Genomic DNA, 21,792 nt, shown 5'->3' on the forward strand with positions numbered 1-21,792 from the left:
ATTTCCTTTCCTCTTTATTTTGGGGAATATTTTCCAAGAAAGCATGGGAAAATAAAAGGATTCTGAAGTACATTGTTCATCACTATTGGCAAAGCTTACTTCCTCTCCAGTAGAAACCCAGTGCAATTCTTCTGCATTTAGAGTGATATTTGCACCTGTAGTTTGTCAGAGAGCTATGAACAAGACCAACCAATATGTTTTGAAGAGGCTTGAAAAATATATATTAATAGTAAACCATGATAAATACCAGTTCTTTGAGAACCAGTTATATTCTGTGGTTAGGAACACAGATGGAAAAAGTTTACATGAGCCACTTGGAAAAAGAGGTGCAATTCTGAGAGTGCCTTGCCCAAAGTATATATAGATATTGTACGGTCATTTTTCCCCATCTCTTACAATACATTTTTGCTCATTTTTGTGGCTGTGCTGAACCAATTGAATCAGTTATGTCAGGCAATGTGAATGAGTTGTCCATGAGGTAAAGGCCTGTTACAGACTGCCAAAATAAAGCTGCTTTGGGTCTCTTTGGAGGTATGCTATTTAAATGATGCATGAGTCCTAAGAGTCTGGAGGTCGCACCAAAGCCACACTCCATTCCTAAGCACTGGAGTGCAGCTTTGGTGCAGCTTCCGGATTCTTAGGATGCATGCATCATTTAAATAGCATACCTCCAAAGAGACCCGAAGCAGCTTTATTTTGGCAGTCTGTAACAGGCCAAAGCGACTTGTCACTTTGAAACAAGACATAACAACTCTGAGTTAGACATCTCTTTGGCATGTGGTGCTTGAGCATATGGAAGTTGTGTGATTATTTTTCATGCAATATCAAATGGAAAAGAATGATTTTTGCTTCCATATCCTTGAGTGCAGAGACCAAGCTTTGAGTCTGGTCTTAGGAATTGCCAGCGATGATTATTCTGTTCAAAGGTGGACCTTGTTTGAGGGGCTCATATTTATGAGGAAAATTTAGAGGAAAAATGCAGAATTACAATCTAAATAGCAGTGGATGATGGCCATTACTGGACAGACTGATGGCCACCCCAACCAAAAAAAAGTCACTTGCCACTGAAATTATCAGTATTATGCAAACAGGTATTCTGCTTGTCAATCCATCAGAACCAAGATGAAAGACATGTGCAAACTTACCTTAAAAGGCTGGGAATCTGAGCAAACAGAGAATTTAAAATTCATTTTTCACCACAGCAAATGAATTCATAATTGCTCAAGGCTATCAGATAAGAAGAACTCATTTAATTGCCTCTAGAAAGACTAGACATTTGGTACAAATGTATGCAGGATGTTTTGGTATAGTCAAAATGCAGACATGGGTCAAGAGCTGGCTCTTGATTGCCAAATGGAGCCATTAGCCAGGAATTGCTTTAGCAATTAGCAGTTACAAAATTTTCCTAAACTGGTCTTTCTCAATCTTTGGAACTGGCCAACAACAACTTCAAAAGTCACACACCTGGATTTTGCAAGATAATGTTTCATGTTTCAGGACAGATTTCAAATTAGTAGTGAACTGATATTCCAAGTGGCTCACAATGCATACCACCTGTAAGAAGAATGACCCAAGGCTTTTTGCTGCTTCAACCAGAGAACAAGATATGCCCTCTCCCATTCCTTGTATAAGACTTGGACTGGCAAATTAATCTTTCTAAAATATTGACAAAAGGACAATATTTGCCAGCATGTGAAGGCAGAAGGCTACTGTAGTAGTCGTAACGCAAGCATCATGACATTGTTACAAATACTGAATATCTTTTGATATTGAATGCTGCCCCTTCATGACCCTGAATGTACCCTACAGACATCAGCCATGATCCTCAGAGCAAGAGACTATGTAGGCAGTTTGGAAGTTGAGAAAGGGGGATTCCTATTTCTCAGGAAAGCTAGGTGATTTACAACAGGATGCTTGTCATCTAGGAAAAGTGCCTGATTTACACCCCCAATTTACATCTCACAGAACTCCATCTCGAGTGACTATTCCCATGCAGATTTGGACTCTTTGATTTAGGATACCTGGCCTTTGCCCCAGGCTAGTTTTTCTCTATAAAATATCTCAAATTTCTTTTGTTCCTTGAGCTAGTCTGGACTTCAGGCTGACTCCACATCACTCTGAATCCCGCTAGTTCAAATATGCTGCTGCCACATTCTGAGCGTCTGGAGTGGCCAGGTCCCATAACCCCACCATTGGAACTCATCTTCAAGGAGCTATGGTAAATATCACTGTTAGCAAAACCTGTTGACCTATTCCCGATTTCACCTCTTTATTCCTTAGCTCTTGTGTGAGTGTGTGTGTGGCATGTGCGTTTTGTGTATGTTAATCTTAATAAAAGTAATTCATTTGAAGACTTCTGCCTGTGTAAGCCTTTGTCCTAGCACCTCTGTAAAAGTTGGGAAGATCCCAGGGCTGCTTGTAACTCAGACCATTTATTAAGCTAATCAACATTTCCCTAGAGTTCATAGTTACAACATGCACCTCTCTCACTTGTTGCCATTTCTTAGCTTCTGCTGCCCAAGGCAATTGCTTCCTTCTGCCTAATGGTCAGGCTAGTCCAGTCTATAACTTCCCTGAGTGCAATACAAGTTTTTAGAAAAACATTGCTCTGACAAGACTTGAAAAGTTGTAATGGGCACCAACCCTCAGTTTCTAAATTAAACCTTCATATAACACAATTATGTGCAACATCTGTGGCATATGATCCAGATGCAAATAATTTGGCAGAAAGCTCTGATTTAAGGAAGACCAGCACATCAACACTCTCTCTCTCTCTCTCTCTCTCTCTCAAACATGTATACTTCTAGAATGTAAGAATGATGTGCAAGTGTCAACCAAGCAAATACTCATGAGGTTCACAAGTGTTGAATGGATTTGCCAAAATCTGACTTGGGTAGGGATGTTTTTAACAGGCACACTGTTCAAAGTGCAAGAAAGCCACATTATCGGGACGAAGAGTCACCCTGGTGTACCTTAGCATTGCCACACTGAAAAATGGCAGAAATAGCCCTCCTTGCAAAATTATCACATGCTGTCTGTACCTGGATCGGAAGACCCAGCCAGTGAACAGGCAGCTTCAGAAGCAGCTTGTCCAAAAGTATCTGTTAACTAGAAACTAGGACAGACAGCCACTGTCTCTCTGACACTATCACTTGAAAGAGCTGCTCCAGAACCTTAGAAATTATTGTTTTCTCATGTGAAGTAGCCTCCTGCCAAGCTGAACCTATGACAAGGATAGCAAATCAGTTGACAAATGAGTCACATAGGCTGGAATCCTTTTGGGGACATATGTCTTCATAAGTGGACCTACATCCCTGGCAATTAGAATTGGACAGTTCCATAACGTTTCTATTCAGTAAAGGTCTACTGTTACATTACTATGTAGCGGAGCCAGTGACTATATAACAGTGATAAGACGGTTGTACATCAGTACTATTATGCATCTGGACATTGGCTAGGGATATTCTTGCTAGTGTCCCATTACGCATCTTCAGAATTCACTAACGGAGTTTGTTAGTTCCTCTGCAACGTACCTAAGTATACATAAAGTGACGTAATGTATACTGTGATAGAAAATTCCAGCCATACTTTTTTTTTTAAATAGGAAAACTAGTTAAATGGTCAAATATTGTATTATCAGATTTGTTGTTGGGATATTACTAATGGGAAAGGGGAAGTCCTGGTACAAGCTATTTTATTACATGAGGCAGAACTGGAAATGGTCCTCACACCATCCTCCCTAAGTTAACATGCATACAACCTGATGTAAGGCAACGTATTGTGATACAAGGGACAAAAATGCCCATAAACAGTTCATCTCATTCTTGGCAGTAATAACAAAATAAGTCACAATTTGCTACCATCTCACTGTACCTGGAGGTAGGGCTGGACCTGGCTGTGGGAAGAGAATTAAATATATTCCATATCAAGCTTCTAGAGTACTTCAGTTGCCTGTTTCTTAGTTGAGAACCAAATCAGCAGGTAAAATGTCTGCTCAACGAACAATGCAATTGTAATAGCAATAGTAAGTACATTTCCATATGACTTATCAGTGAACTAGTACTCCCTGAGCAGTATACAATGTATAAGCCAATTGTCCCCAACTAGCTAGGTACTGGATGGAAGGCTGAGTGGGCCTTGGAGCCCTGCCTGGGATCGAACTCACAACCTTGTGGCTGCAGTACTGGCATTTAACCACTGTGCCACCAGGGCTCTCTGGTATGTTTGATTGTGTTTGTATCCAATGATTATGTGGTATGTTGATTGTATTTCTACGCAATGATTGATCCAGAAGTCATCCCTAAGGATCCACAAACATAACATATACAACCTATTTTAATGTGAAAGGCTTAGAGATTCTTTTAAAATGAAAAGTGGTATAAAATGTTTTCAAATAAATATTTTTATGGATTTTATCATTTTTATGGATGTTATTTTAATAATTATTTTAACTATTTGTTTGAAGAACCATTTATATGAAGTATTTGTATGAAGAGCTGTATAAAATATTTTAACTAAACCCAATGAACGACAACTTCTCAATGAATCAATTATAACTCAGTGAATCAATTAAAACTCCACTCTGTGCATCTGAAGAAGTAGATCAAGTCTATGAAAGTTTATGCTGCGACTTCTTTTGTGCAGTGGTCTCAAAGGTGCTACAAGATACAATTAAAACCTCTGTTTCTGAAACAAAAAGGAGAAAAAAAATCTCCAGCAACGGTATCATCTCTTTTTACCTTTTCCCTCAGTTTGTTCATTTCTTTCTTCAGGATTGAGTTTAGCATAGCTGCAGCTGCCTGGATACTGGTTTTGTCAGCGTCCCTTAGACTAGCCACGACTAAAAGTATCTGACCAGTAACTGTGGCTGTTGCATCATCTTTTAGAAATCTCTGAAATAGTTCAAAGGCTAAATTATTATATTAAATTATTTATTTAAAATTTTTATCCCGCTTTTTGCCAAGCAATCAAAGAGGCATACAACAGACTAAAATACATCCATATATACACAGTAGCCCCCCCCCCCCCCCCAAATAAGATTAAACATTATAAGATTAAAACTAACATGCTAAAATCTGAATAATCAAAATAAAAACCATGGGCAGAATTCGATAGATGGGAGGATTTATTCGTGGCTGAGTATTTTATTCTGGGAAGGCCTGCTGGAAGAGATCCGTCTTAATGGCTTTTTAAAAGTTCTCTGGATTGGTAATTTGACGGATCTCATCCGGCAGGCCATTCCTTAAGTTGGGAGTGGCTGCAGAAAATGTCCTCTGGGAGCTCGCCATCAACCTGGTCTTTAGGGGCTGTAGTAAATTCCTCCCAGAGGACCTGAGTGTATGGGGTGGATTATATGGAAGAAGGCGATCCCTTAGATAGGTTGGGCCCAAGCCGTGTGGGGATTTAAAGGTGATAACTAACACCTTGTATTGTGCCCGGAAACTGATAGGCAGTCAGTGGAGTGACTTCAGTATTGGTGTTATATGGTCACTCCTTGCTGTTCCTGTGACCAACCTGGCTGCCATATTCTGTACCAACTGGAGTTTCCAGACTAGGCATAAGGGTAAACCCATGTTGAGTGCATTGCAAAAATCAAGTCTTGAGGTTACCAGCACATGTACTACGGTTTCAAGGTCACCCTGTTCCAGGAAAGGGTGCAGCTGGCGTATCAGCCGAAGCTGATAACAGGTGCTCTTAACTGTTGCATTCACCTGATTCCTCATCTGAAGCAACAGGTTAAGAAGCACCCCCAGACTGCGAACACAGTCCTTCGAGGAGAGCGTGAGTCCCTCTAGGACTGGAGGTTGCAGCCCAATACCTGGTTTGGGAGCCCCTACCCGAAGTACCTCCGTTTTGTCTGGATTCAACTTGAGCTTGTTTTCCCTCATCCAATCCATTACTGCCTGAAGACACTGGTTGAGGGGAGAGATGCCATCTGCCATTGTTGCTGATGACCAGGACATGGAGAAATATATTTGGGTGTCATCAGTGTACTGATAACACCCGCCCCCAGTGTCTAGTGTGTTATCTACTAGTGTGTTATCTTTTAGACAATTTAACTTTAAAAAAATTTACATAAAATATATATTGTAAATGGCCAAAAATATTCCAAAATGCGCCCCAGCCATGTTTTAGGATTAACAAATTTCATCCATATTTTGTTATGTTCTAAGATATAGCAACGATACCAATCATCAGATTACTTTTAACCCCTCCAAAGTAGTGTGTTACAGGTAAACAGCATCATTTGCAATGCATTACTGCCAAGCCCTGATTGTTGTCACGATGGATGAAATATGGGTGCATAAGGAGAAAACAGCCTGGAAACAGAAATCCTTCCATTAATACACAATGGTTGTACCTCATCCACATCTTCATTAACTGGCTGCAAGGTGACACCGTGGCAATATTCCAAGGGCTCGTCTTCTTTTCTCTGTTTCTCCTTTGGCAGGAAGTTGTGAAGCTCTGATCTTGGCTGGGTTGTAGAGGCTCGCTCCCTCACTTTGGTTTTTGTCTTCAGCACATAACCTTTTTCTTTAGCAGGCACAAACAAGCGAGCTGCGTATGAATTTGCCTTCTGATCTTCGATCAGATCATCTTCATCCTCAAAGAAAGTTTGTGTAGCCTTATCGAAGCAGATAAAGTCTGGATCACTGGCAAATGCCATGTTCAGCCCCACAGGTGGGCCATAGGTGTTTGTTGTCTTTTCTTTTATGACCATAGTTTTTCTAGGAGAAAACACAACCAGAAATGTTTTTTGGGGGAGCATCTTCATACTACGCAATGTATGAGTGCAACTCTAGATTAATATGGAATGTGGGGATATGGGTGGCAATCCCTTGACATGTTTCCCCAATCTCTTAGTAAGGTGCAGTCAATAAAATGAATAATGGTTCCACAATACTTTAATAAAAGGGGTGTGTGAAGAGCAGGCAGAATTATGCCAGGCTAGAAACAGCCAAACTGGAGTCAGCCAGTGACAGCCAATAGAAGTTGGCTGGTAGGAAGAGGTGAAGTCCATTAGTGACAGTTGGAAGTCAGATAGAGTTTTGGTTTTAGACAGTTAAATAATAATAATAATAATAATAATAATAATAATAATAATAATAAATTTTATTTATATTTCCCGCCTCTCCCTGTGGATCGAGTTGGGATTACAGCAAAAAGTTCAACAATACAAAATGCAAATACAATCTTATCTAAAAATACAAACTATAAAACGGTCAGAAATAGTGCTACCAATCATTAAAATGTCCAATCGTCGTCTGTTCCCATACTATTGAGTCGGAATTGGGGGTGTACTTTCGGATCAATTACAGTAGATCAAATGGATAGGCCCGCCGGAAGAAATCCATCTTAAGTGCCTTCTTAAAGGCTTCCAGTGTAGTAATAAGGCGGATCTTTTCTGGCAAGTTGTTCCATAATTCAGGGGCTGTGGCTGTGAAAGCTTTATGGGAAGTTGTAACTAATCTGGTTTTCGTGTATTCCAGTAGTTTCTTCCCTGATATTCTAAGAGTGCTAGGCGGATTGTGTAGGGAGAGGCGTTCTCTTAAGTAACTTGACCCAAGCCATGTAGGGCTTTAAAGGTAATAATCAACACTTTGTATCGCACCTGGAAGCTGATCAGCAGCCAATGTAAAGATTTTAATATTGGAGTGATATGGTCTGATCTAGATGTTCTCATGACCAATCTGGCTGCAGCATTTTGGATCAATTGAAGCTTCCGAACTTGGTACAAAGGTAGCCCCATGTAGAGCGCATTACAGAAGTCTAAGCGAGAGGTTACCTGAGCATGTACTACTGCTTCAAGGTCCCTCTGGGCCAGATAGGGGAGCAGTTGGCGAATCAACCGAAGTTGGTACCAAGCACTCCTTGCCACCACCTCCACATGAGATGACAACTGTAGAGATGAGTCCAGGAGCACTCCCAAACTGAGAACTTTGTCCTTTAGGGGAAGTGTGACCCCGTCCAGGACTGGTTGTCGAATCTCCATCCCTGGACCGGGGTACCTATCACAAGCACCTCCGTTTTCTCTGGATTCAACTTGAGTTTGTTTTCCCTCATCCAGCCCATTACTGACTCAAGGCAGGCATTTAGAGGAGAGATGCCATCCTTGGTCACTGCAGCAATCAGAGACATAGAGAAGTAGATTTGGGTGTCATCAGCATACTGATAACACCCCGCCCCATGTCTCTGGATAATCTCGCCCTGAGGGATGCCAGATGTCAACTCTATTTTACAAGAGCAGCTGTCTCCCAGCATCACCATCTGGAATCTGCCCGAGAGGTAGGACCTGAACCACCGCAACGCAGTGCCCCCAATACCTAACTCCCTCAGGCGTTCCAGAAGGATACCATGGTCAATGGTATCAAATGCTGCTGAGATGTCCAAGAGCACCAACAAGGTCACACTTCCCCTGTCGATGCCCAGATGGAGATCATTGACCAAGGCGACCATGGAAGTCTCAACTCCGTATCCCGCCTTGAAGCCGGTTTGAAATGGGTCTAGATAATCGGCTTCATCCAAGACAGCCTGGAGCTGGAAAGCAACTCCCCTCTCGATCACCTTGCCCAAGAATGGTAGTAAGGAGGCAGGTCTATAATTATTTCTTATCAGGAGATCTAGGGAGGTTTTTTTTCATGAGTGGTTTAACCACTGCTTGTTTAAGCTTGGATGGAAATTTCCCCTCCCTAAGGAGAGGGCCTGATTGAGTGACAGTCCAGAGGTTAGGGACTGTGAGAGCTAAAGTTTGCTAGGGAACGACTTAGCTCTATGTCACGGTCTGATAAGGGAAAAGTTCAGAAGTGAATAGCTTGGTTCTAATATAGCACTCCAAGTGAGGGAGTTTCTGGTCTGATATCCTGAGGGATAGGGTTAACTTAGAAAGGAACTTAGGTGAGGAACCTAAGTGAGAGTCACTAGAGTTCTCTAGAAAGAGAGAGAGAGAGAAATAACCAAGTGTAACCAAGGGCTCGTACAGAAAGGCTAAAATAAAGCTGCTTTGGGTCACTTTGGAGGTAGGCTGTTTAAATAATGCATGCGTCCTAAAAGGCCAGAAGCTGCGCCAAAGCCACACTCCAGTCCTAAGGACTGGATTGCGGCTTTGGCGCAGCTTCTGGCCTCTTAAGATGTGTATGTCATTTAAACAGCATACCTCCAAAGTGACCTGAAGCAGCTTAATTTTGGCCTGTCTGTATGGGCCCTAAGTGAAACAATAACAAGTGAATGTACCAACTGAACAAGTGTAACATTGTTAAACTGTTTTTCAAATAAAGTTTTGTTGTTAATTATTTACAAGCTTGACCAAATCTGAAATAAATAACTACACTACTAGGTACCATCTGAAAGTGAATCCTAAGAAGGGAAAATAAGCAGTTTTGGTGGCTCTCGTCGCACAATTTGGTGGCAGCGGTGGGATTACTAAACCCATGGGGCTACCACAATAGGAAAATAGTTGGGTGAGGGGGACTCACCTTGACAGGGGAAAACCCACAAAATAAGGGTGAATAGGTATGTTATTTTAGAAGTTTATCACACTAGGGAAATCCCAACGAAAAACAGGATTTAAAAGAGATTTAAAGCAAAACAAGAACAAAAACCTGCAAATGCGGGAAGTTTATCAGACGATGTCGCAATTAAAGTGAAATAACATGAAGTTAAACCAGAAGTAAAGCAGAGAAAAACTTTAGCATTTTACTTTCAGAACTTCTGGAAAATAAAAAGCTGCCATTTTTCTCTCCTTTCGCTCCAGTTTAATTTCACGTTATTTCACTTTGGGGGTCATTATGTGTGATAAACTTCCCACATTTGTGTTTGTGTTTTTTTTTTAAAAATTGAATCTAGTTTAAATCCCATTTTTCAGCAGGATCTCCCGAGAGTGATAAGCTCCATAGTCTTTCTTCCTACACTGCGGACACTGCGTAGTGCTACTTCTAGATCCCCATGTATTAGTATGTAATTGAAAAACCTTTGCTGGTGTGGTTGCACATGCTTTGATTTCTGTGGAATCAGAACACTACAGTGGTGCCTCGGGTTACGAAATTGATTCGTTCCGCTGTCAATTTCGTAACCCGAAAGGCTTTCGCAAGCCGAATCCCCATAGGCGCTAATGGGGAAAAGCCGCGATTTGGTGTAAAATAGCGCCGAAAAGCACCAAAAGTTTTTTCGTAACCCGAAAAAACTTTCTTAACCTGAAACAGTTTTTTTAAATTAATTTTTTTCGTATCCTGAAAATTTCGTAAGCTGGGTAATTCGTATCCCGAGGTACCACTGTATTGGAAAACACCACTCAATTTCATTGGTGTCCTAATCATGCAAAAGCCTAATGCGTGAGCTGGAGTGGTTCCAACACCATGGCCACACTCCCTTTCACTCAAACCTTTCATAAGAGTAATCAGTGTGGAAAAGTTACTTTCTTGGATTAGAATGCTTTGAATCTCCTTGTCATGGCTGAGGGACTCTTAAGAGTTATGCCTGAAGAAGGCTTTATATCATACAGCATGTTACCACTAGAGAAGAGGGAACTTGGGATGAGATTGCCATTCTTTGCAGTAACCCAAATTAGCTGTAAGGAGTATTGATCATTTGAACTAAATGAGACCTAGTTTCTTCCTGGCCTTTAATTTAATAATTACCAAAGTGTATTACCAAGTCTTATATAGGAACAAGTCAAAATTCTTTCTGGACCAAACACAGCTATGGTTTTTGGAATCATTTCCAACCAAGATACCCATATTTGAGGTTTGCCTGTGGTTTCATATCTCCACTTTTCCCGCCACTCGTCTAATGAAAAATGAAACAGAACTGCAGCCACACAGACCTAGCATGTCTAGATTCACATGACCATCAGACTAAAAGAATATACATGATAAAGAAATTACATTTTTTAAAAATGGCAAAAATTAAGGCTTCTGGAAGAGTTCAAGAAAAAAATATCTTTCTTAGGCCTAAAGACAGTTCAAAACAAAACAAAACAAAACATAGTGATGGGAACTATTGGCTGATATGTCTAAAGTCAGCAAGGACTTACAGAGGCAATAGACTGTAGGGCCATCTACTTACAAGTCTGCATGGCTGGAACCGGTGCTATTTTCTTTTTCCTCTTCTGATACAGCAGTTTCTGTCTCACTAGCAAGTGATAATAAAAGGATCACCACTCATAATGTTGTAGGCCATAATGGATGGCATCACATCAAAGCTTTTGTGGCTACCATGGCAACAATAGTTCTAAGGCCGCCAAGTGTTCCAATGGCTGTGATGGCTATCACTCAAGCTACCAACTAGGTCAGCATTATTTTCAGCAGCAGGAACTCACAGTCTGAAGGCCAGATGTTTTGTCTTATTTCTTTGTATTGCAAAGAGGATCTAGAATGGCTTCATGACCAGAAGATATCTCTCAAACAAAGAAACCTAACTTGTTTAACTCTGAAAGATGAAAGAGGAGGAGGAGGAGGAATCAGACGGAAAATATGTCTGAATTTTACAATTCATTTGTAGAGGATACAAATGAAGAAGATGACAGATTAGATCCAGATATATGCTAGATCAGCACTACAAGAATAGCGGTCTATAAATAAAAATAAATAAATAAATAAATAAATAAATAAATAAATTGAGGTTAACACTTTAACTGCCATGAGTCAGTGCTATGGAATCATGGGATTTGTAGTTTGGTGGGGGAACCAGAGCTCTCTGACAGAGAAGGATAAGTGTTTCATAATACTACAGTTTCCACAATCCCATAGCACTGAGCCATGGCAGTTAAAGTGGTGTCAACCAGGATTATTTTTGCAGTGTGGATGCAGCCATTGTCGCACTTAGAGGCAGACTTGTTGAAATCTTTGCAGCAATGTTCAAAAAGGCTGCAGCTCCAGCTAAAGGAGGAGAGAGAGGGAATGTGTGCTAAATAGGAAATAAGGGAACCTAGGGGTATGGAGGTTTAGACAGGGAGTGAGTAGGGTAAATGTTTAAATTATGCAGAACTCTGAATTATAGTGTTTAGAAAAAAGAATATTACTTTATAAACTTATTGTTTCTTGGTGATGCCTGAAGCCAGTCTGAAGATTCAAAGTCAAACTTCCTATGTAATAAAACTCTCTTCTGTTTTGGTATATCTTGCCTGAACGGAATGGGTGGTCTGAGATCACCACAGTTGCCACCACTGAACCCACACAGATACACCCTGCCTTCCAAATCAATGGCCTGGGGCTACCTTGATTGGGATTGAAGTAAGGATCCTGTGCTAAACATTTTTTATTTATTTACTTATTGGATTTCTACCCTGCTTTTCTTCCAAAATGGGATTCAAGTAAAAGTGGGTGGCAAGAAGCATGAAAAACCACCCTGAAGAGAGGTTTCCCACCTTCCCCTTTTTCCTCACCAACAGTTTCCTTCATGTGCATAAGATTCTGTAGGGCTATGTGCCTGTCTCAGGACCATAGCTCCTGCAATGCTTGTTAGCCATATATTCTGTATATGCTTTGTAATACTGGATGACAGGATATGCTACATAATTGGTGATGATGGGTGGAAAGATTGGTTATCTTCTGTGGAGCTGGCTGATAAGCAGATGTGAGGAGAGCTGTCTTATTAGATGGAAACAGTTGGTATAGAGAGGAAAGGAGTAGTAGTCCTGGGGGGAAATAATTTGCCTGGAAGACAAATGAGGGTGAGCACGCGAAAGCATTTGAACTGCTTGTACTTCTTATATACTGTGTTACCAGCAAATGCTCCAGTCCTGACAACATTGTTAAGCTGTGAGCAACTTTAGTTTTCTGAATAAAGCTTTCTGAACCTGCTGAAGCTTGTGTTTCTGAATTGAGGTTAGCCAGAGAACATGGCAGCCTGTAGCAGTAAAGGCCATCATCTGATTGTGGTGATGCATGAGAAGAAGAGGAAAGAGAAAGTATGTCCTTTCCCTTTCTTTACTCTTCCCGTATAGTGCAGGAAAGAGAGTTTTAACCTGACAGCACCTTTGCCCGTCACCTTAATTTTATGCTGCCAGAATATGTTCAAAATGAACGTATAAAATGAATTGGTGGAGGACAATGTAGGGGTGGCTTTCCGAGGTTCAGTGAGGGGCTATGGCCCATGGGCCCTAGATAGTTGCTCACTCTTCTGATGGAAGCTAAGTCTCTCCCACCACCCCCCCCCCCCATGTAGTTTCCTCTACCGCCTCCATCACTTCAGTATTACATAGGGCATGTCCTCATCAGGTTGCTCAGGCTAGAAATAAATAAACAAAGGGAAAACAAATTGATGTAGCGACTTGAGATTCACATGTTTGATCATTACAGAACTCATAGCTGAATTTGTAGACACTAACTAGACTATAAATAGAATGAGCTGAAAGGAAAAAAAAGGAACAAACACAGACACACAATGGGAATGTCAGTTGATCATAATGCTTTGCATAAACTCCTTATCATTAACATCCATCTGGATGGGGCTGATTAATGCTTTGAACACAGGTGCAGCCTTCAGCAAGCATGGGAAGATGAAAGGATGTTTGACAGCAAAGAGCCTAGAAACAGCACCATCAACAAGATTTGTGCATACATGATGCTGCCAAGCCCACAATCACAATGGTTTTCTCTTAGTTATCTCATTATGGGTATGTTGTGCAAGTCAGCTAAATATTTGTTTTAAGAGGAACTGGGGACAGAATATGTACATGTCATGGGGTAGTCAGAAAGTATGCATACAGCTAGAAACATTTAAAAGTAGCTTCTGCCACATATAACCCCACTTCTGGGCTCTAAGATGAACTGAATTTTCAACTGAGATCTGAGCTGTTTCTTACTGAAGTTATATCCTGTGGTACTGATTTGGCCCACATTTTCTTGGAAATCTTGCAAGAGTTTCCAAGTTCATAGCAGTGAAAAGATTTGCATTATTTTAAATCCCCCAATGGAACAGCAAAGAGGGCAGCTGCAACTTGCTCTGTGTCTTCTTTCCCCAGCCATGATCTTTTCTATCACTCTACCTTCCCTGCTTTCAGGCATACCTGAAGCTGTGATCAATTCAGATGAGGAGCAAGTGGCTTACAGAATGAGGGAGGGAATGGGCAGGAAAACCTGTATCTATGGATGGAAAAGAAATTTGTTGAACTCGCATTTACTGATGAAAAGAATCCACTTTGCATCTTGTTAGAATCCTGAAGTATTCTACCAGATGTATTCAAGCTGTGGATGCTGGGGGATGGGTTGCACTTAGCATAGCTTGTAGAGATGGTGATATGTAGTGCTAGGCTGGACCAGGTGTGAGTTATCTAGTGTCCTTGAGAGGCTGGCTTGCAGAGACTTGGAATGTAGTTTAGTTTCTGTGGGAAGAGCAGGGAGCTAGTGATAGGAAGGAGGGGTCCTGCTGCGTGGGCTTTTGCTGGGGGTGGAGTACTTTGGCTTAGGGGAGTTTATGCATTGCTTTGGCTGGGAGGGGTCAGTCTCAGCTTAGAAGCCGGGTGATGAGGAATGGCTGGTCTTGGAACCTTCAATAAAGTCCTGTTGTTTCATTAAGCAAGCTGACTGGTTGATTGTCCAGGATTCTGGTCCCACACTCTGACACATCTCCTGAGACAGTTGTGAGTTCAATCCCAGCCAGGGGCTTTGGGTTGACTCAGCCTAGCATCCTTCCATAGGTCGACACAATGAGTACCCAGCTTGTTGGGGGCAACTAACTTAGACTTTGTAAACTGCTTAGTACATAGGTAAGTGGTATAGAAATGTGCTTGATACACTTGTTCCTCCTTCTCCAGTGCCTTGGTTATCTTGGTGGACAGAGCAATGGCAGCAGAGAAAGGGTGTATGCCTGTGCCTCCTTCTCCACTGCTTTAGCTCCCATGGAAATGAGTTAGGAAATGTAGAGGGTAGTAGAAAGAGAGGAAGACTGTACATCAGATGGATAGACTCAATTATAGAGCCCATGGGGCTGAATTTAAAAGATATAAGCAGAACAGTGGAGGGCAGGGAGTCTTGGAGAAGTCTCGTCCACAGAGCTGCCATGAATTGGGGTTGACTTGGGGGCAGTGAAAAACAAACAACAAGAGAATGAAAAGAAGTGAGGCAGATGAATTAAAAGTAGAAAATAAAGAGAAAGAGATAGATAGATAGATAGATAGATAGATAGATAGATAGATAGAGAATAAGAATGGGAGGTGACTTTTTCCACATCCTATAGACATCCTACAGACACAGAACACATATACACCATACACAGTCTTAGTGCTGCTAACAGCATCAGTGGCAGATGAGTTCCATATTGGTGCAGCAGTGCATGTGTTCTACCTTTAAGTTCTTTGAAGGAGATATCCATGGCGCTGAGCTCTCTTCCCAAAGCAGATTGTCATCTGAGATAGTTCCTTTAAAGTTTCAACAAAAACCTGGAGGGAATCTACCCCCACCCGCCCCGATATGGAAGCCACTACCTGCCACTGGCTTATCATCCACAGCCCTATTACTTTTCCAAGTGGGAATGTGGAGCCTTCAGATGTTTCCCAGTCCTCATCTAGATTTAGATAATCCTAGTCTTGGCATCATTCTCACTATTTTAATGTACAGTGCAGTACTGTTGCTCAGGTTTGCCTCTTCTTTCCTACAGAGTCCCATTTTCTCATGCTGCAGTTGTGCGCCTTCAAGTAGTTTCTGACTTATGGTGACCTTAAGATGAAACTATAATAGAATTTCTTGGGGGGAAAATTGTTCAGAGGAAGTTTGCCATTGCCTTCCCTGAGGCTGAGAGGCTGTGACTTGCCATGGTCACCCAGTGGGTTTTCATGGCCAAATAGCATTTCAACTCTGGTCTCCAGAGTTGTAGTCCTTAGAGGGACTACAGAGGAATAATATGCATCTTCTCAACAAGGATGCAAAGTGGTGCTCATGATTTCTAGAGCAGAGGATAGGCAAGGATCTATTTGACACCTAGCTTTGTGGCATCCTTTCTTTTAATACATAACATTATTGTATGAAGTGAGCTAGATAACCATAGTCTAGAATTTCTGTCAAATCCTATCAACAAAACAAAACAAGCAAAACTGCACATTGCTGCCAACACAGATCAAAATCTTCTGAGCAGTGCCTTCCTGTCAGCTTTCATTGATTCTGGAACTGACACTCTAGCTTGATTTCCTAACCACAGACATGGCAGCAACATATTATTTATGTGTCAGTTGTGATACAAGCCTTGGGTATGATTCCCCAGCCTTGCAAAGCACTATTATAGATACACAAAAAGGTATTTTGTTTTATCACTTAGTGTCATGTCAACTTATTCCTGATACTGGGACACTGTGAAGAAGAGACAGCATTTTCCTCCATGAGAACAGTTGTGAAGACTTTTAAGAATTGTTAAAAATATGTATATAGTACCCTTTACTAGAATTAGTTTAAATGTTTAATCAAACTTTTGAATGAATTCACTTCAATATGTGAATCAACACATAGTATGAATCAACATACTGTAATGGCAATTTGATGAAATACCATACTAAATAAAATACTGAGTTAACTATGATGGAAATGATCATGATGATGTTGTTAATGGAAATGATCAAGCTGATTGAATCCAGAAAATCATTCTGGTCTCCTGAAACTTTTAACCATCTCTTGTCATATGTGATACACTGGTGAAAGTGTAGCTGGAAGTTCCATAATGATGTGCAGAGACAAGAGGCCACATATCAAGGCGAATGGAATGCAAAATCTCTGTTAGTTTGGAAGTTTTGGTTGTAAGCAAGGTGTTTGAAACAATTATGTGACCTGAAATAGAGGCACAGAATGAAAATAGAAAAGATCCCATACAAACTGTGATTACTCTGTAATTGCACCTCTTACTAATCTCATCTCGATCCTTAGATCTTTGAGGAGTAGTCTACCTATTGGGAAACATGGCCTTGATGATTTCATGTGTTACAATTTTGTAAAGCAATTTTGTAAGCCATAGATGATGAGCCAGAACATGACTAGGCCTAAGCAGACCCTTGTGCAGTAAGTGGTTTTGCAAGTGTCAGGAAAAATTCCATCCGCCAAATCCTCCAAAGACACCAGCAGTATTCAGAAAACCTGTACTGTTTCCTCACACCAGTAAATTATGTCACGTCTAGATTGCTATTACTTTTGTCATCTGTCATAGCTCTTGAAGCCTCTGAAGTAATCAACCAGCACACAAGACAAGGAACAAGAGGAATACCTGAACATCAAGTACTCATGTTTTCTCCAGAGGAATTTGATTTTCCTCTCACTGTTAGAAGATGCATGTCAGCAACATGACTAAAGGTGGTTTTTGAAAAAGATCCTTTAGGAAAGCAGAGACAGAGTTTAAAAGACTTTCTCTCTTCACACATTGGCCTTTTATCTCTTCTCATGTTTCTGATTATTTTGTCTTTCATCATTTTAGGGGGGATTATTCAGAATACAAATGAACTCACTTGAAAGATATTTAATATTAGTAGCAAATGTACAATTTTCCCTTCCTGATCTATTCTTGGTATGAGATTTCAAATCAAGATTTATTGCCTCCTGGAACTGAAGAAATCTCTGCCCACCACAAACCCAAGAACCTATAGAAGTTTTATAGATCTTTTCCTTTTATTTCTGAAACATTCATTGAATATATATTAACTCAGAGCTAAATTCAGAGCTTGGAAAAGTCACTTTTTTTGGATGGTAACTTCAAAATATACAGTGGACCCTTGTTATATTGTGGGGTTTGGTTCCAAGATCCCCCGTGGATAACAAAATCCATGGATGCTCAAGTCCCATTAAATATAATGATTAAAATGGTGTCCCTTATAAACAATGAAAAATCAAGGTTTGATATTTGAAATTTATACTTTTTAAAAACATTTTCAAGCTGTGGATGCTTGAATCTGTGTATAGGAAATCCGTGTATAAGAAGGACCGACTGTACAAGTTCTGATATTTCAAACTGTGGCCATGCTGGCTGGAAGATTCTGGGAGTTGTGTTCCAAAAACATTTCCAAGTTCTCACTAAACTACAAGTTATAGTAGCAGTAGGGATATTTGCATCCTTAATGAAAGAAGATGTCCTGAAATTTGAAACAACCTAGTGAAAAACAACAGCCACTTTGGACTTCAGAACTCTGTTTTTGGCAAAAGTATGTGTTTTTCCTGGGTACAGACATAAGATTTATTTATTTATTTACAAAAAACACTGTTTTGGAGCAGAAGACGATATTTTGCACATGACACAACCATTCCTTCACAAAACATTGTTTTTAGTGTAGAAAACACATTTTCTGCTTGTTTTGCACATGAAAACCATATGCATTTTTGCATAAATTTTGAAGTATATGTAATGCTCAAAAATTGTACAGTAACCCTCATATTCTTATAGAGTGTGGAGAAAATTGTTGGAATTATTCATTCTTGCATGTGGGTACAAAATAAATCAAGAGTATTTAGAATAGTTATTTACAATATTTCTACTCACCAGCAAGTCTCAGGATGGCTTATAATAAAAAAAAAATTAAAATTAAAAATTCAGAGCTAGAAAATCTCCAAGATATGACTAAGTGCCCTCTGGCTAAAGGGTTCTACAGGAGAACAACTCACATTCTTCTAGGTAATTGACTCTTTGTTGAACTCATGGACTACTGTCAGATCTAGCTGACATGTGTCCCTAAGCAATGGTAGTCTTTTACATCTTGTCCTGCTTTCTGGGGCACATAGTCTTCTATGTGACAAGTCTAAGCAATTTATCTGAAAACTGTTGTAATGTTTTTCTTTAGTCTTCTCTTTTTTAGGTTATGGTAAGCATCTCTTTAAATCAATCACTGTAGCATGTGCTTTTCATACTGCCAATCATCTTTATGGCCTTCTTCTGAACTGTGCCAACTTTATTATACCTTTTCTAAAATACTTTAGAGGTTAGGGGATGCTTATTATATTATTATTATTCACTTGTAAATCCAGGATTTTGTATGCATTTGTATTTGGGAAGAGGAACCCAGAAGTCCTTTAAACTGAATTAGTACACAGCAATGAGGTTTAAAAAAATATCCTTGAATTCCACAGTTGCAGAAAGAAAGGGAGGAAAAAGAGGCAGACACAAATGGGAACACCATTTATTAAAACTGGGGCCACAATTTATTAAACCCAATGAGAACGATCAGCAGAATGGAACCTACTCCAAACTAAAGGCCTAAAACCTGTCAGTTTAGTACAAATATCCCTAGCCTAGGGAAAAGAATGAAGCAACATCTCCTCTCTCCCACACCATAATGTGTGTAGCATGGTTTTCTAAGAAGCCCCCCCTCTCAATGCCTCCCAGCTCTGGTTGGCTGACAATAGTTGATCATAAAAATCCAGCCATATCCTGCACATGGGTCCCATAGACCTAGCGTGCAGGTCTCTGGCCTGGCCAGTCTCTGAAAAGGAGCCTCCAGAATCATAGAATATGTCCCTAACCTCCACCATCAGTATATCCCTGTCAGTGGTGACCAATTAACCTATTTACAAGCAAGCCAACACAAATACAACTTAAACCAACTTCTGATTAACTTGTGAAGAGCAGGCAAAAAGGAAAACAAAAACACCCCATGTATAACACAAATTAAGCCAAAAAAAAAAAAAAAAACCAACCACTTAGCTTTCTAGAATCACAAGATAATCTTCCACAGAAAGGGCAGGATGGAAAGGGAGCCATGGCAGAGAAAGAGACCGAACCAGAAGAGGACCAGGCTTAAATCGCCTTGTCTCCTCTTTGTACGAGGTACGTACATGCTGGCATGTGAAGCCCTTCCGTACATCCTTCCTTTTCTACCCTCTCTGTATATAGCATTTCTGAATCAGAGTGCAGCACTGTACTGGGAATAGGATAGTTTTCAAAGGTATATATGTCTTTGCCTCATTGTGCATAGTACATTTTGTTATAAAGAGTTTTTAAAATTAATTGATTCAGGTTTTTTGCTTTGCACCCTAAACGGGTTCAAATCATGGTGCTTCCAGATGCGGATTTTAATTTGCTATCACACAGTTCATGGCAGTTTATGGAAGCCTTCAACCTGCAGCCTTTCCTTATTTTCACTTTTATTTCTATCCCCCCCTCCCTCACTAAAGAAAACTGTTAATAAGAAAGAATAGTTGCACAATGCCTTTATACTGTGAGCAGTGGGAGCCTCTTATGTGGATGTATCCTTAATCTAATAGCATAATAAAACCATACTAGAATAATAAGACATTCAAAATTAAATGATCATTACCTGTACCAGTGCAAAAGGTAAAATCAGAGTAAAAGAAGAAAGATTTTTTTAAAAAAACCTTCAGGTATTATCATGAGGTGAAGCAGAACCATTTTGATCAACTGATCTGATTTCAATCAAAATGGTGGAAAGATGAGCAATGCAAGGAAATGAATTCCACTCTTGGGGCAACGCCACTAGAATGTCCCTGAATTGTTTCCTCAACCTTGCATCTATCTCACAGCATGGATTAATATCTCAATAATCCCAATATTTCATAGATTCATAGTGGAGACACAACCTGTCACCTATTCGGGTGTGCATGTTGTCTGTCTTTACAGGTTTAAACTGTAAACTATGACTTAAGGAAGCATTTTTACTTCTCTTATCTGGGCAAGACTTGAAATTGCTAAGCACTGGAGGATGCTGAATGGATTCTCCTTCTCAAGCTGGCTAAACAGAGTATGGAAAATGGTGCTGATGGAAAAACTGACTTAACAAATGCAGGCATCTACAGCAAACAAACAACAACGACAAAAAAGAACTAATTAGCACACGCAAATTTATTAATAAATAGCATGAGTATAGAATCATACCAATATAATCCTCTATCACCTCATTTAAAATACTGGAAAAAATCCTTTCTAACCAGGAGAACTCCTGCTAATTTTATACCTATAGGGAGATTGTAGGCAAACTGAATTTGGATCTTAGCCTTAGAGATGTACCTTCCCTTCCTTCTTGCTAAATAATATAAATTTTAAAAAAATTAAAAAGAGTTCATGCACATCAGGTCATAGCAATGAGGGTGAGGTGGGGGAGATATGGTCACTGTTCTTTAAACATAAGTAAAAAGGTGTGAAGTCAACTCCTTATCAGGGAAGCAGAAGCCATGCAGAAGTATGGGGGTAAATTTACAAAACAGTAGAAGGAAAGACTTTTCTCACTGAACCCTCTGTATCCACCAAAACCACTATTTTGATACTGAAATACCAAATACTGTGGACATTTGTTGCTCTACAGTCACTGTAATGTCTACAATGCTGTAAGTCTTTTCCTCTGTTCTTTTGCTTAGCTTAATCACTTCATATTGTTCAGCCAGCCAGGTCCATAGAAACCTTGTATGGTGTGTTAGGAAGTGGCAGATTGCTTGGTTTCCTCTACTTCTTCCATTAAGCTAAATAAGTAGTGAACAACTGGGTGGGTATTCCAGGATGGCTATAACAAGACATTACCTTGTAGGCATCTCTCTCCTCTTCCTCCTCCTCTTGCATAAAACTGATACATAAAAATTCTACCTAAGCCTCTTTTGGCTGTTGCTATAATTGCACATTTGATATTTGCCGCTGCAATCCCTTTTGCAATTTAGATTCAGCATGGAGTAGTTCATGCACAATAAAAAGAGCAGAGCAAGGGAACAAATGTATCTTATGGCAGTCATTAATGTGAGCCTCTGCAGCCAGGTAGCCTAGGGCAAGATTCTTGGGTACAGAAGGGCTTATGCTGCATCTCTCTTTATGGTCACCTATTAACTGGGCATATACTATGTCAATAAACCTCAATTACACTTAGGAAATTTGAAAAGCGAAGCTCAATAA

General features: G+C 40.2%; 1 protein-coding gene across 1 annotated transcript in view; it reads right to left on the bottom strand.

Moving 5' to 3' along the window:
• LOC149319184 (maestro heat-like repeat-containing protein family member 6) overlaps positions 1–11,091 on the bottom strand; it is a 33,184-nt gene extending 22,093 nt beyond the window's left edge. Inside the window, exons 1-3 of the mRNA XM_089507985.1 lie at positions 11,062–11,091; positions 6,362–6,728; positions 4,740–4,892 (exon numbers count right to left, since the gene is read on the bottom strand). Of these exons, the coding sequence (XP_089364111.1) occupies positions 4,740–4,892; positions 6,362–6,721 (513 nt within the window). The 5' untranslated portion in view covers positions 6,722–6,728; positions 11,062–11,091. The remainder of the gene's footprint in view (positions 1–4,739; positions 4,893–6,361; positions 6,729–11,061) is intronic.
• Between the last annotated feature and the right edge of the window lie 10,701 nt (positions 11,092–21,792).

This window comes from Sceloporus occidentalis, unplaced genomic scaffold, assembly GCF_023333645.1.
Source record: "Sceloporus occidentalis isolate IW3139 unplaced genomic scaffold, rSceOcc1.0.p SCAF_2, whole genome shotgun sequence".
NCBI classification, from domain to species: Eukaryota; Metazoa; Chordata; class Lepidosauria; order Squamata; family Phrynosomatidae; genus Sceloporus; species Sceloporus occidentalis.